At 33.9% G+C, this 16,040-nt stretch overlaps 1 protein-coding gene across 1 annotated transcript in view; it reads right to left on the reverse strand.

Annotated features, from left to right (window-relative positions):
* The window catches only part of LOC126889622 (uncharacterized), a 41,838-nt gene extending 26,718 nt beyond the window's left edge, over window positions 1–15,120 (reverse strand). The window contains exons 1-2 of the mRNA XM_050658096.1: window positions 14,907–15,120; window positions 2,109–2,605 (exon numbers count right to left, since the gene is read on the reverse strand). Coding sequence (XP_050514053.1) covers window positions 2,109–2,605; window positions 14,907–15,089 — 680 coding nt within the window. The 5' untranslated portion in view covers window positions 15,090–15,120. The remainder of the gene's footprint in view (window positions 1–2,108; window positions 2,606–14,906) is intronic.
* Between the last annotated feature and the right edge of the window lie 920 nt (window positions 15,121–16,040).

Raw genomic sequence — 16,040 nt, forward strand, 5'->3', positions numbered from 1 at the left:
ATTGAAAGAGCTCAAAACACATTTTACCTTTTAAAATGTTAAAATTTACAATAAATATACAATACAAATTAGTCTATTAGAATGGAAAAAAGGAGGTTCACATTATACATTGTAATAGTTTTATTAGGTTATAAGTAATAAAATAACAAGTTATAAGGTTTTAAAAAGAATGTAATTACAAATCGAATTCAAGTTTTCGATGGCCACTTTTGGCGAATCGTTCTGAAACTATCGTTGGGTCTACAGGGATGTCTCGATGGGCATGGAGTAGAGCAAGTCCAGTCAACCTGTCTTGACGCATCCGTGTTCTTAGCCACAACTTTATTCTCTTTAGAGATTGAAAGCTACGCTCTGCAGAAGCATTGCTGATGGGAAGTGTAGCTAAGACTAGAAGTAGCTTGCTGACTATAGGGAACAAATCTCTGTTACAACTGTCTAACGCGTCCAGCGCTGTTTTTGGAAATTCGTCCGTGTCTTTCCATTGCATTTCCCAAAGCTGTAGTTCACCTTTCAATAAGCATTTCATTTCAGCTTGAGACATATCAAAAAGTTCACCGTATCTCTTTACTAAACACTTAATTTTTTCAGACATGTCCTGAACAGAGTTGGTTATCAGGTCTTCAGGCATGCATACGTGAAGATTGTACAACTCCAATTAGTCCTGTCGCCAGGGGGGGTACAACGGCCTCCTGTATTCAGATGGACTTACCCAAGTTTTTATTATGTATTTTGGCCCGTAGAACACGAATTTTTTGGGTAACAGTTGATCCGGATGTCGATAAGGTTGTTATAAACAAAGAAGTTGAGGAATTACATAACAGCGATTTCTCGCAAAACAAAACATGTTTTTGTATTTTTTGGTCCATTCTAACCAAAAAATGTTCCAACAAGTTTTTTCGTAGGATGCATAGTTTTCGAGATAAACGCGGTTGAACTTTCAAAAAATCGAAAAATTGCAATTTTTGAACCCGAATAACTTTTGATTAAAAAATAAAATAGCAATTCTGCTTACCGCATTTGAAAGTTCAAGTCAAAATTCTATCGGTTTCGAATATATACATTGCTAAAAATTTATGTGTTTATTGCTAAAAAAGCTATAAACACATAGTGTTTCCCGTGCCTAATACATGCGTTTATATGCATGCTACGTAGAAATAGCCTCGCTTGCACTTGTACCTACTCTACCTACTCGTTCGATTTTAAATGAGAAATCATTGAAAACATCACTCCAGCACTAGGTGTTTATACTTTTGTTTAACAATAAAATAATAAATTTTTAGTAATGCAAATAACTAAAACCGATATACTTTGACTTGAACTTTCAAATGCGGTAAGCAGAATTGCTATTTTATTTTTTAATCAAAAGTTATTCGGGTACAAAATTGCAATTTTTCGATTTTTTGAAAGTTCCACCGCGTTTATCTCGAAAACTATGCATCCTACGAAAAAATTTGTAGGAACACTTTTTGGTTAGAATGGCCCAAAAAATACAAAAACATGTTTTGTTTTGCGAGAAATCGCTGTTATGTAATTCCTCAACTTCTTTGTTTATAACAATCTAATCGACATCCGGATCAACTGTCACCCAAAAAATTCGTGTTCTACGGGTCAAAATACATAAAAAAAACTTGGGTAAGTCCATCTGAATTAAGGAGGCCGTTGAACCCCTCCTGGCGACAGGACTAAATGTTTCTTCAGAAAAACGAGACTTTGTGTCTTCTATTACAGAGTCTAGAATGGGAAGGAACACTGATGCTCTAAAGTATGTCTCTGGGTCTTTAGTTGCGTGGTTGTCTCGATTCTTCTGCACTTGTGATATTCTTGGAATACTAATATCAAAATTTGTCTTCTCGGCGATGTCCTTTGCTTCTTGGAACAAATCTTTAAAGCAAACAATCGCTGTGTTCTGTTGATTGGCAAGTGCTTTGGTCATGTCCGTAAAATGTACAGACCTCCGCCTACGGCGTTGGCCAAGCAACAAGCTTTTGAAAGCTGTTATTAAAATTTTCCGCAGAATTATCAATGCTCTCGGGTTATTAATACTAAAAGCAGATTGTGAATTAAATGCAGCCAAATAAGAAAAAAACAGTAAACTAAAATGTACAAACCTTTTTAAAAAATTATGGTGCTCTACACACCTTATCACTTTTGTTTTAAATAATTGTTGATCTTCTAGTGTATCAATGTTCATATCTAAAATATTTTTTATTTCGATATTTAAACTTTTCCATTGAATTGAAAGAAGACACAGCATGTAAATCACGTATACATCAAAAGGTACAAGTACGATAAATACGATAAACATAGCATAGAACTCATATACAGCTAGTACATAAAATGAAATACTTTGTGGTATATATGTATAGAATCCCAGTACTTTTCTTCTTAAAATTACCGGTTGAAGTGCATAGGAGGAACATGCAAATATTGAGGCGACTACAAAAAATAAAATAATATAGTTGCCATATCCTAATATTTTTTTACGATATTCTTTTTTCTCCTTAGAACTGGAGTTTTCAATATCCCAAAAATGAAGCCTTTTTCTTTCCAGTAGTTCAAACATTATAGGCTGTTGTAAATAGGAGCTAACCATCTTTAGGGTACACTAAAAAAATATACAATATTACCGGAAGTCTTCTAAATATTAAAATAGTAGTTATTTTCCTAACTTGTGCGGAAAGTGATACTTTCCCCCACGCGACTGTCGTTGACCCAAACGACGTGATAGAGGAGTTCGGGCAAGCAGTCGAGTTAGGAAAGACACTTTCCTCATGAGGTAGGAACAATATTGTTTGTAAGGCCGTACGTCTAGAAAAAAGCCACAACAATAGAGTTATATCAATTTTTATTTACGAGTACATACAACATAATATCTTTACCTATGTAAAACCAATGTCTTTACTTATTGCTTGTTTTTTTTTTATTTACATAAAGTACCTCGACAACTATGGCCATTGGTACAAGAACACTAACATTAAATACATAATTAAATAACGAAAACATATAATAATTATATACCTTTAACTAATGACTATGGTATTAAATCTTCTTGTATAGCTGAGTAGTTTTTAAAAACGATATAGTTTTCATTATCTCTGTAGGGCTGTTGAGCATTTCTTTAACAGTAGGTTTCATATCAAGTGATGTATACAGGTTGGTGAAAGAGTTACATTCGGTGAGGACGTGTTTCACAGTCAGGAAAACATTGCAATGGAGGCAAGTTGGACGAGTTTCTGAGGACATCAAGAAACCATGGGTAAGTTTGGTGTGGTTAACTCGGAGTCTTCTAATAATCGATGCTTCTCTTCTAGTTAGAAAGTCCAAGGAGAAATGACCAATATATGGTTGGAGTTCGTGTAGAGTTGTTTTACTCTGTTGCCATAAGTTTTGCCAGGCATCATTTACTGACTTTTTGAAAACGAGTTTGAGATCGCTAGCTAGTTGAATTGTAGTTATTCCGGTATTGAGGTTGGTAGCTTCTTTGGCAAAATGATCTGCTGTTTCATTACCAGTAATTCCAGTATGAGAATGTAGCCATATGAGAGGGACTGTTACATCTTGAGCAGAGAGATTTTGGAAGATGTCGTGAATGTTTTGAACCAATGGATGGTCAGTAAAAATTGTATTGATTGAATGGATAGATGAAAGGGAATCCGTACAAATGGCAACATATCTGTTTTGATGGGAGATGCATTGAAATGCCAACAGAATATTATATAGTTCACCTGTGTAAACGCTACATGTTGAAGGTAGCCGAGAAGATCTTACAAGTTCATGTTTAGTGGTGACAGCACAGCCAACACCAGTGATAGTTTTAGAAGCATCGGTAAACAGAATTAAATCATATGATTTTTTTTGTATGATTTCTAAAAATGCTTTCCTTACAAGACTATTGGGTGATTCATGTTTGTTAAAGATGGTGAGGGAGATGTCTATTGAAGGAAGATGTTTAGTACAGGGGGGAAGAGAAGGAATAGGAAATGAACTAGTCAACCGGAGGTCAATATTTTTAAATAGTGGAGTAATTAATTGAGGTATAGGTTTTATGGTAACATGTTGAACATTGTTAGTAGAAGAAGAGGTATTGGATGTGGTAATTAGAGAATGGACGGGATTAAAGGGATTTGCGGGTGTCGATGCAGTATATGAAACAATAAGAGATTGCCGTCTTAGGGTGAGAGGAGGTTCATTGGATTCACGGTATATACTGTCGATAGGACTGGAGCGAAAGGCACCAAGGCATAGACGAAGTGCACTATTATGAACAGAGTTTAATAAATCTATGTCAGATTTAGAGGCTGAGCAGTAGATAAAGCTTCCGTAGTCGAGCTTAGATCGGATGAGAGCTTTATAGACTCTTAATAAAGTAGTTCCATCGGCACCCCAATGAAGATGACTAAGGGTTTTTAGAACGTTCAATCTTTTTATTACAATTAGTTTTAAGTTCATGGATGTGATTTTTCCAATTTAACCTGGAGTCAAATATCATACCTAGAATTTTACACTAATTAACCACAGATAAAGGGGAATCGTTGAATAAAATTTGGGGCACGGAAGTGGAGGTCCTTCTGGAAAATTTTATTAATTTGGATTTACTTTGAGGGAGTGATAATCCTAGTTTATTAGATCTATCTTGAAGAAGATTTACAGCACCTTGTAAAAGTTTACATGTGATGGGAACAGATTTACCATGTCAGTAAATGATTAGGTCATCAGCGTATTGAACATATTTTATGGGAGCAGGAAATGACTTGCATAACTCGTTGACTGCAAGAATGAATAGATTTGAACTTAATACAGATCCTTGAGGGACACCTTGATTCTGAGGAAGAGATTGAGAAAGATTACCGTTGACAAGGACTTTAAAGATTCTTCCAGTTAGAAAGTTTTTTATAAATGAGAGAATGTTACCATCCAAATTATAGTAGGATAATTTGTCAATTATTGCATTTCTAGAGATTGAATCAAAAGCTCCTTCAATGTCAAATATAGTTGCTACGACATCTTGATGATTATTGATTCCTCGAGATATGTGTGTTTGAAGAAGAACAAGGTTATCAAGAGTAGATCGGTGACGGCCGAAACCGGATTGAGCTTCAGGAAGAATATTATGTTTTTCAAGGAACCAAGTGAGTCTTTTATTTATCATTTTTTCAAGAAGTTTGCAAGTGGTACAAGTCAGAGATATTGGACGAAATGATTTAGGAGTTACGGAGGATTGATCAGGCTTTTTAATTGGAATAATTATAGAATTGCGCCAAATATCTGGGAACTTATGTGTGTTCCAGATAAGATTATAAATTTCGAGGAGTTTAGAGAGAGATGTATTGGAGAGATTTTTTAAAAAGATATAAGGGATGTCATCGGGTCCAGCAGCAGATTTTCTACATGTAGATCAAGCAAATTTTAGTTCATGAAGGGTAAAGGGGGCGTTGATAAACATAACATCATTTGTAGTTGATGAGGATATAGAGAAAAATTTAGAGTACAAATAACTGGGAGCGGAAACCGTAATACTTTTATTGAATTTATCTTCGAAATAATTTGCGAGTGTGTCGGAAATTACTTGGCTATCAGAGATAACTGAATTGTTGACAGTTAGGTGAGGAATCTTAAAGTTAGTTTTATTACCTTGCATTTGTGAAATTTTCTTCCATATTTAAGTGGGGTTTGTATCGTGTCTTAGAGAGGAAGTGTAATTTTGCCATGAAGATCGTTTGCTTTGTTTGATAATGAATTTGGCTTTGGCTTTAAGTTGTTTGTGTAAAAGAAGATTTTGAGGGGTTTTATTTCGTCGATATCTATTTAAAGCATTTTTGGATAAACGAATGGCATTACTACAATCTGCGTTCCACCAGGGAACCATTTTGTGTGTAGACGAGATGGTTTTTTTACCGATATGAGATTCGGCAGCAGTGAGTAAGCATTCGTTAAAAATATTTAGAGTTATGTTAATATCCTCAGAAATAGTTAAGGAAGGTAATAATGTAACGGTTGTTGAAGTAAATTATGACCAATTAGCGTTTTTAATGTTCCAGAAATTTCTAGTAGTGGTTTCCTTGTAGGAGGAGCTAGATATAATGATGGGAAAGTTATTGCTTGTTAATATTAAAATGATTTGAACAATTCGTGGAATTTTGCAAATGTATCACTGATGCAAAATGATTCTTGAATTGTTCAATATTTTCTCTGACAAAGTTGTCAAATCCAAATTTTCAATCAAATAAAATTAGTTTCCATGTCGACTATTCAAAACTATTAAATTGATGTTCACGGAGACCGTCCCTGACTAGACCACGACAAGTGGAGCATACGGACTTTAATAGTTGTTTATGCACGACCGGGCGGTAAAGCCCATATTATGTACACATTTGGCGGGCGGAAAGTGCCAATTTAGCGCCCGTGGGCTTCTTTATCGCCCACCGGACGGTAATAGCGGGTGTGGTTTTTTATACAAATACCAAAAATTAGTGCAACCTAAAATAAATACTCAATTAAAATAATAGTCTGTAATATAAAAAAAATAGCAAGTAACTTACTTTTATCATGAGATATAAATTATCTGGATCATTTACCAAAAACGATTATATTTCTTCTCTGGTTAGAATTTGAGATTTCTTTGGTTTATAACCATCTGATCTCCGTTTTAGGAATGTTATCAATCTTGAATATTTAGCGATGTTTACATTAGTATGCAAATTTACAGTTGCCTTTAACATCGAATAATATGACCATAGACACGACGGCTTACGGCATTTATCCTTCTCCAGAGAATATGCAAGAAATACATTCTTTGTATAATTACCGTCTTTAACATTCTGCAATTTGCACCAACTAACAAATTCATCGTAGACCTTATCGTATATTTTCTTAGATTTAGCGGGTCAACTTAATTTTGCATCTTCTGCTGCTTTAAAAATTTCCGGTGGTGTTCCAGAAAATGTTTCATCGTCACTAGTTTCCATTTTAAAAGAACTTCTTAAAAAATGTGTTATGAAACTTTCAATACGATAAATAATGGCGACTTACTATTCTTGACAACGACAGGAAGTTTTTATCATTATGGGAGACTTTAATGCCAAGATTGGAGCTGGAGATAAGACCAGTACATCGGCGCACATGGACTTGGAGTCAGAAACGACAGAGGAGACCTCCTAGAAAAATTCGCAGAAGACTCAAAACTCGTTGTCACTAACACATTTTTCCAATAACCACCTCGAAAGCTGTACATATGGAAACACCCTAAAGACAAACCCGGGAGAATTATTAGAAATCAAATGGGTTATATTTTAGTAAACAAAAGATATCGAAACAGCTTTACATCTGTCAAGACTTATCCTGGAGCAGACTTAGAGACGGACCACGTTCCATTGGTGGGAGTATTTCGCGTCAAACTCAAAATAGTGCAGAAAAAAGAATCACAATCATACGACCTACGTATGCTAAAAGACCCTGATACGAAAATGAGGAACCAAGCCACGTTAAACGAGCAAGTGACTGCAATTAGAGACGCATCGAGCGAAGAACAAATGATCAAACAGATGACCGAAATAGTTCAAAATGTAAAGGATAGACACTTAAAGGCCGAAAAATTAACCAAGAAGAAATCATGGATGACAGATGAGATCCTGAAACTAATGGACGAAAGAAGAAATGCCAAAAATGACCCCGACACATACAAAACAATCAATATATCAGTAAGAAGGAAAATTAGAGAAGCGAAAGAAAAAGAAGCAATGGAGAGATGCCAAGAAATTGAGATTCTACAATCGAAGTACGATAGTCACAATGTACATAGAAAAGTTAAAGAACTCACAGGTGGACTAAGACGGAGACAGGGAGGAAATCTAACTGATTCTGACGGAAACATCATCTTAGATAAACAGAGTAAAATTAGAACGTGGAAAGAATATCTAGAAAAACTGTTTGAAAACCAAAGAGATAACACCTTTGAGCTAGAGGAAGAGGTAAATGATGGACGAAGGATATTACAGAAGGAAGTTTATTCTGCCATAACAGAGCTAAAGGATGGCAAAGCAGCAGGTCCCGATAATATACAAGCAGAACTACTCAAACAGATGGACAACGAATCAATAGCAATAATCACAAAGATATTCAACAACATATACACAAAACTCTGGACAAATACCAACAGAATGGCTGAAGTCTGAGTTTATTGCATTTCCAAAAAAAAAACAGGAGCCAAAAAGTGCGAAGAATACCGTACGATAAGCCTGATGAGTCATTTCCTAAAATTGTTCCTAAAGGTAATCCATACGAGAATTTAAAAGCTATGTGAAAGTCAAATTTTGCCCAACCAGTTCGGGTTCATAAATGCTGTTGTTACGAGAGAGGCTTTGTTTTCAATACAAGTCTTATTCCAGAGATGCAGAGACGTAAACTGCGACGTATACGCATGTCTGGTTGATTACGAGAAGGCGTTTGATCAAGTACAACACGCCGAGATGATGCAAATACTAAAAGAAGCAGGAATTAACAACCAAGATCTGAAAATAATTAGAAACCTTTACTGGAATCAGACTGCAAACTTCAGAGTTGACGGTGAACTCACCGAATATGTCAAAATCATGCGTGAAGTGAGGCAAGGGGACACGCGCCAACTCGTAACTCTTAATGACAAACTTTTTTAAATCAAAATGTACACCGGCCAATTCGTAACTTTTCTACCTGACCAACTCACAACTTTATACAGGTGAATTCGAAAGCATTGTTTAATAGTTGTTGTTAAAAGGTAAGAAATAAATTTGAACAGTAACGGATTAAGCCAACACGGGGCATATAGCATATTATTATGTAAGCGAATGGTTCTTGGTTTGCTTAAACACATGTTGTGTATTATATGTACCTATAAAAAAATAATAATAATTGACTTATGCTCCTTCTCAAATATGCCCGGAGCATTAATAAAAAAATTAAAATATTTAAAAATTTCGAATAACATTATTTTTTTTTTCTACATTCTTTTCTTATAACTTTAAAACGATTCATTTTGGAGCAAATTCGTAGCAAATTAAAATAAAGATAATTGAATTTTTTATGATATACGACTAGTTAAAAATGTCTTAAATTATTACCCTTTCTGCAAAATAGCAATAAATACAAAATAAGGGGGCAAAATAAGACTCTTTTTATTCAGTGTTTTTCATCAACTTTGGTTGCACTTAGAACCTTCGTAATTCGCATAGAAAATTCTTATAACATACTTAAATCGTCCACCCAATTTCATTAAAATCGACCTGATAAATTTTGCATAATAATTTTGCAATATAAATTTTTTTAAAAAAGTTCAAATTTTTTAAAAACTTTCTGAACAGAAAGTAGACCATTTAGAGGTTTGCTAATTTTTTCACATATAAAGAGGCTCTCTGCCTATCTAATACACTTTACAGAATTAAAATCGGATTATCTAAGAGGCCTTAGGACTGTTTTAAAATTATAAACAATTTTTTGGCTTATAAAAAAACACAGTGAGGACGTTTGAGTTGGAATAAATTCATTTTCTCGAGAATGGGCGTCTCTGGAAATAAATCCCGAAATAAGTCGATTTTTATTTTTAAATTCTAATTTTTTGGTATAGATATCATACTAGTGACGTCATCCATCTGGGCGTGATGACTCAATCGATGATTTTTTAAAATGAAAATAGGGGCCGTATGATAGCAGGCCGTATGATTCCGTCGGTATAACAGGTTGCCTTGCAACCAGATGCAGAACAGTACCATAAATGTTTTCCACTTTTTAGCCCTTTCTTTAATTGAAATTTAAAATTATTTACCACCAATAACTTACACCCACGTGGACTCATTACGAAATCTGTTATCTGTTACAAGAATTTCAGTCATTTTCACAAAATTTATTTGGATTTTCTCTAGTAACTGTTCCAAGAGACAATACATAAATGATGAATACCTTTTACACCACCTTCAAAGAGAGTAATTTTTACAGGTGCATACCTGGAATACCGGTATTCAATTATCAACATTACTTAAAAATGAAAGTTACTACTAATTCACCGGTAGTTAGTGGGTTATCGAAGAATTACCTGCGCGCCAGAGTTACGAGTTGGCCTGTAATTAGGATGGGGATTAAAATAGTTACGAATTCACCGAGACCCAGGCAAGGCTGCATTTTGTCCCCCCTACTTTTCAATCTTTACTATGAAAGAATATTTATCGAAGCTTTGCACGAAACTGAAAAAGGTATTCTACTAAACGGGTACCGGCTAAATAATATCAGGTATGCAGATGACACCATAGTATTTGCAGACAACCTAGAAGACCTACAAGTACTCATGGACAAAATCACGTAGTACAGTCAGCAATATGGACTCAATATAAACGTAAAGAAAACAAAGCTTATGATCGTCAGCAAGAAAAAGATAACAGAAGGTCAACTATATATCAACCAAACCCCTGTAGAAAGAGTGAGGCACTACAACTACCTCGGCACCATAATAAATGAAGAATGGACCAATAACCAAGAAATAAGAGCGCGCATCGGAAAATCTAGATCAATCTTCAACCGTATGGGGGCCTTTGTCAAGAGCCAAAACCTTTCCCTTGGTATAAAAGTAAGAATTCTGAGATGTTACGTCTTCTCTGTCCTTTTTTATGGTGTTGAATCATGAACCTTGAACGAGGATATGTGCTGAAAGTTGGAAGCATTTGAGATGTGGCTAGATCGGAGAATTCTTAAAATCCCATGGACTGATAGGGTTACAAATGAGGAGGTCCTTAGAAGAATGGGGAAGAACCGAGAAATATTAACCACCATCAAATCTCGAAAGTTGGAATACTTTGGACACATTATGCGAAATGAATCTAGATATGCCCTCCTACAAGCCATCCTACAAGGAAAAATATTTGGAAAGCGAGGTCCAGGAAGAAGAAAAACTTCCTGGTTAAAAAACTTCAGAACCTGTTTCAACACAACATCTGTGCAGCTTTTCCGCGTTGCTGCAGATAAGGTGAAGATTGCCATGATGATCGCCAACATTCGTCACGGATAGGCACATTAAGAAGAAGACTATTCTTGACTTATTTACTTTGTTGCTAGGGTAACGCGAACATAGCTATAGAGATTACTGTTCTATCATATTATTATTATTATTATTTCTTAAACATATTTCTTTCAATATGACATTTGTTATTAACTAACCAAAACAAATGATTCGGTGAATTGTTATACAGGATGAGTTTTAATAAATTGAGCTATAAAATTCATGCAGCTTTTGAAACGGTATTTATAATAAATTACTCGCAAAAAGTGGAAAGAAAAAGAAGCAATAAAAAATAATCACTAATATAAGACGATCGTGCAAGAAATTTTGTATCTTTATTAATAAATGATCATTAAAACAGTCGTGCATAATAATTTGTATGTATTTCGTGCGTAAACAGCGTTTATGGGCCTTAAACGCCTGTTTTACGCCCTTGATACATAAATAACTATTATGATATAAGTGTTAAAAGTACAATTTTAAGGCACGCATGTGAAGGTTTCACATGAGTGCTTTAAAAATGTACTTTTAATACGTATATAATACCTTTTAAAAAAGCTTAATACGTATAAAAAACCTTTTAAAAAACCTTTTTCAAATTGCGCAAATTGTACTATTAATATTAATGTTAGTAAATGACATATAAATATTTTGACGTTTGCTTTCAAAATTTGACATTTTACTTCCTCCGTGGATGTGTTAGTTGTTGCTCTCGAATCCTGAGGGTCTTTTAATATTACAGCCACAAATTAGTTGCATTGCCCCTGTTTGGCTATATCATACTGATGACCTCCTACATATACAGGGTGTAACAAAAATGCAGGTCATAAATTAAATCACATATTCTGGGATCAAAAATAGTTCGATTGAACCTAACTTACCTTAGTCCAAATGAGCATACAAAACAAGTTATAGCCCTTTGAAGTTACAAGATAAAAATCGATTTTTTCCGATATATCGAAAACTATTAGAAATTTTTTAATGAAAATGGACACGTGGTATTCATATGGCAGGGACATTTTAAAAATAAATTATAGTTAAATTTTCGCACCCCATAAAAATTTTATGGGGTTTTGTTCCCTTAAACCCCCTAAAACTTTTTTGCACGTTCCAATTAAATTATCGTTGTGGTACCATTAGTTAAACACAATATTTTTTACTCTTTTTTTATTTCTCAGTACTTTTTGGAAAAGCTAGTTTTTATCGAGATATTTTGAATATTTGTCAAATCCACTACATATTTGTATACTGTTACGTACGATTGTAGAGACCTGGTAATATGAAATTTTTTTTATAAATTACCGTTTGAGGTATATTTTGAACCATATTAGAAAAGAAGCCACATCTCCATAAAAGGTGCCTCATCGGAAAAATTCTAAGAGGCAAAAAAGTTTTAAAAACATCCTGTTTAACTAATGGTACCGCAATAATAGTTTAATGGGAACGTACACAAACATTTGGGGGGTTTAAAGGCACCGAACCCCATAAAATTTTTATGTAAACATAGTAAAAAAGACGCCGCATCTCGATTAAAACTGCTTTATCGAAAAAATACTAGGAGGGAAAAATTTTTTAAAAAGATTGTGTTTAAATAAGGGTACCACAATAATAATTTAATTGGAACGTACAAAAAAGTCTGGGGGGTTTAAGGGAACAAAACCCGCATAAAATTTTTATGGGGTGCACAAATTTAACGATAATTTATTTTTAAAATGTTCCTGCCATAAGAATGCCACGTGTCCATTTTCATTAAAAAATTTCTAATAGTTCTCGATATATCGGAAAAAATCAATTTTTATCGTGTAACTTCAACTGCACTTTACCTTTAACTGCAGTGCCTTAAAAATTTTAAAGCACCCAGTGCTTTGAAGTGACATTTTTAAGGCTCCTATGGAGTACTAGAAATTACATTTTGACACGTTTGTATAAAAAATAATATAAATTATACCATTGATAGATAAATATACAAGGTATTTTTACTATTAATTAATATTATTAATTAATTATAAACTATTATTATACTGGTATATTTATCAATCAACGATAATACCTTAAATAAATATAATATGTGGAAATAAAGTACGCATGCTATTTTGTCGTGGACTAGTCGGGGACTGTCTCCGCGAACATACTTATTGTTATTGTCTACTGATCTAACTTTTGCATAGTAAGTAAAATTTAATAAAAAATTTTGGTCTTGGTAAAAGGTATATTATTTTAAAAAGCTCTATAGGGCTACAAACATCGAACAAAACGTTTTAGCTCTAAAAAGAGCATCATCAGTGTTGCAAGAACATGGTGAGCCAACCAAAAAATACGAAGGTCAAAGCCTTTCAAAAATGGACTAAAAGTCACATCAAAATGCTAACATAGCAAATTCCAAAGGATGGATATAATCCCTAAGGATACGGCCCTAGGATAACATATGACTCCCACACGTTGTAAGTGGGTCAAAGGTAACAAATTCCCATATAGCACACAACGTCCGATGTACGTCCATATAACGTACATTTAAAGTCCAAACGTCCATGGACCAAAACTGGACGTACTATGTACGTACATTACGGGACGTCCATTGGACGTTTGATTTCAACGTACATTGGACATCCATTTGTGGTCCATGGATATTTTACACAAAACGCGACTATTATATAAGTCCCAATACAAACTAAATGAGAATCTTCTTGACAACGTTGTCGCTCTTCGCTCTATCGATCGTGAAAGGTAGTACCTATATCAGGTACTTTTAGGGGATTATCGCTATTAATTGTTGTGGAATACTGAAGGATGGTTTATTTATGATAATTCACAGAATGGCAAACGCGCTTGTATTATACAACAACGGTACTGACTCTAAAAATAGTTTGGAACAGAAACAGAACAGAGATTAAACCTCTTTTAATGTGCATGCTTCCTAGGGCGTCATTATCTGAATCTCGTCTTTATGAAAATACATCCTGTGATATATTTGTGTTTTCTGTTTATCGTGCAAGTGCAGTCGTGCATTAATGAAGTTCCTAGTTCCTATAATAAAGTATATATTATAATGAAGTTATAGTAAAAAGAAATAAAAAAGGTCTTTTGTGTAATATTTTTAAATATAAGTTTAGTATTATAAGGAACTATTTCCTATAAAGGCTTTTTGCTATGTATTCACAAAATTATGGATACTAGATTGCTTTCTGAAAAGTGCCCTACAAATGTCCATAAGACGTACATTGAATGTACATAAGGTGTACACTGAAAGCTCCAATACAACGTACAATGTACAATGTCCAATTTTGTGAACTCTGGACATTCGTTGGACGTCCATCGGATGTCCATTGTACCTTAGCGGGACGTCCATTGGACGTTCCAATGTACACAGATGTACGTCCATTGGATGTCCATAAAACGTAATTGTGCTATCTGGGTTAGGTCATTATGTTACAAGAGCTGACAGGCAACTAGTTGACTAGTTGACAACCTTGTTACTAAAGGTTTCTATATAATTTCTCGTTGGCTGGAACATAATCCACATATTTATTGACATATATAATTACATAATCGACATAATCATCCGCCACATTAATGAGGAGGCTGAAAGGAAAAATGTGGAGAAAATCGGACTAATCTGAATTACTAACTTTTACTGGTATTTTAATTTTGATGTACATCGTAATTTTGTTGGAGGTTTGTACATCGTTTATATTAATATTTTTGAAATGTTGTGTTTACTAAGCATAAGATTGTTAAATTTAATCCATTTCTAGCATTTGTAACACCTGTCTATAAATATATGTATTAGCTATTTTTGAGGTGGGCATTGTGTACCCACCCTTGGGCATGCATGGAACATAAATAAGGTTGGGCGTTTAATGGTTAAGAATAATGATAAAAAACTTACGTGGCTCATTAAACCTATAGTGTCTATAGCACCTGTTATTTTTACAAATGTTAAATCCTTCTCTAAGAAAAACACCAAAGCGCCAAGATATATCATTCCAAGGCTACATAGAATATTGAACAAACACCGTATTTTTCCAGTCCATGAACGTTTAGCTCTTGGTTCGGTTCCACAAAGTTTCATAAGCTTGAAAGCTATGTGTATAATAGGAATATCCATTTTGTATAAATATTCGAAAACTAATGGTCCAAACTGTTATTAATCCTCACTTTTATAGTTACAAACTTTAAAGAAAATTATGTATTAGAATGTATGTTACTAAAATATAACCAATAATTTAATTTTTTTAGTTGCTAACCAATATTTAGTGCTAGAAGATTAACATTCGTCGTTTCTGGATAATATCCAAACAATATTAAATATTAAAACCACTTTATAATATCTTATCCCTAGTTAAAAGAAATAAAAACTTTATTTGTCCTTTTTATTTATTAACGTCGTAATATGATATTATGTATATCGAAACCGTCGTCATATAAAAAAAAATCCTTTATTTTGACACTTTTGATATACAGGGTGTCCCGAAAAGATTGGTCATAAATTATACCACAGATTCTGGGGTCAAAAATAGGTTGATTGAACCTGACTTACATCTATACAATATTGCACACAAAAAAAGTTATAGCCCTTTGAAGTTACAAAATGAAAATCGATTTTTTTTTCATATATCGAAAACTCTTAAAGATTTTTTATTGAAAATGGACACGTGGCATTCTTATAGCAGCAGTATCTTAAAAAAAATTAAAGTGAAATTTGTGCACCCCATAAAAATTTTATGGGGGTTTTGTTCCCTTAAACCAGCGGTCCGCAATCTTTTTGATATTGCGACCCCAAAATTAAAAAAATAATTATGTGCGACCCCAGAAAATAATCACAAAATTAACAAGTGCAAAGGTTGGTTCAGGACAAAATTAAAGTAAACTTCAATTATCCTCCATGTTGTACTTAGCTGTTGTTATTTCGTAAATTATGTTGAATAGTTTATTTATTTTGGAAAGTAATATTAGAGCAAACTATGCGTTTAATATAATATTTATGATGGCATTAAATGAGACAAGCAATTATTTTAACATT

Source organism: Diabrotica virgifera, chromosome 8 (assembly GCF_917563875.1).
Source record: "Diabrotica virgifera virgifera chromosome 8, PGI_DIABVI_V3a".
In the NCBI taxonomy this organism is placed as follows: Eukaryota; Metazoa; Arthropoda; class Insecta; order Coleoptera; family Chrysomelidae; genus Diabrotica; species Diabrotica virgifera.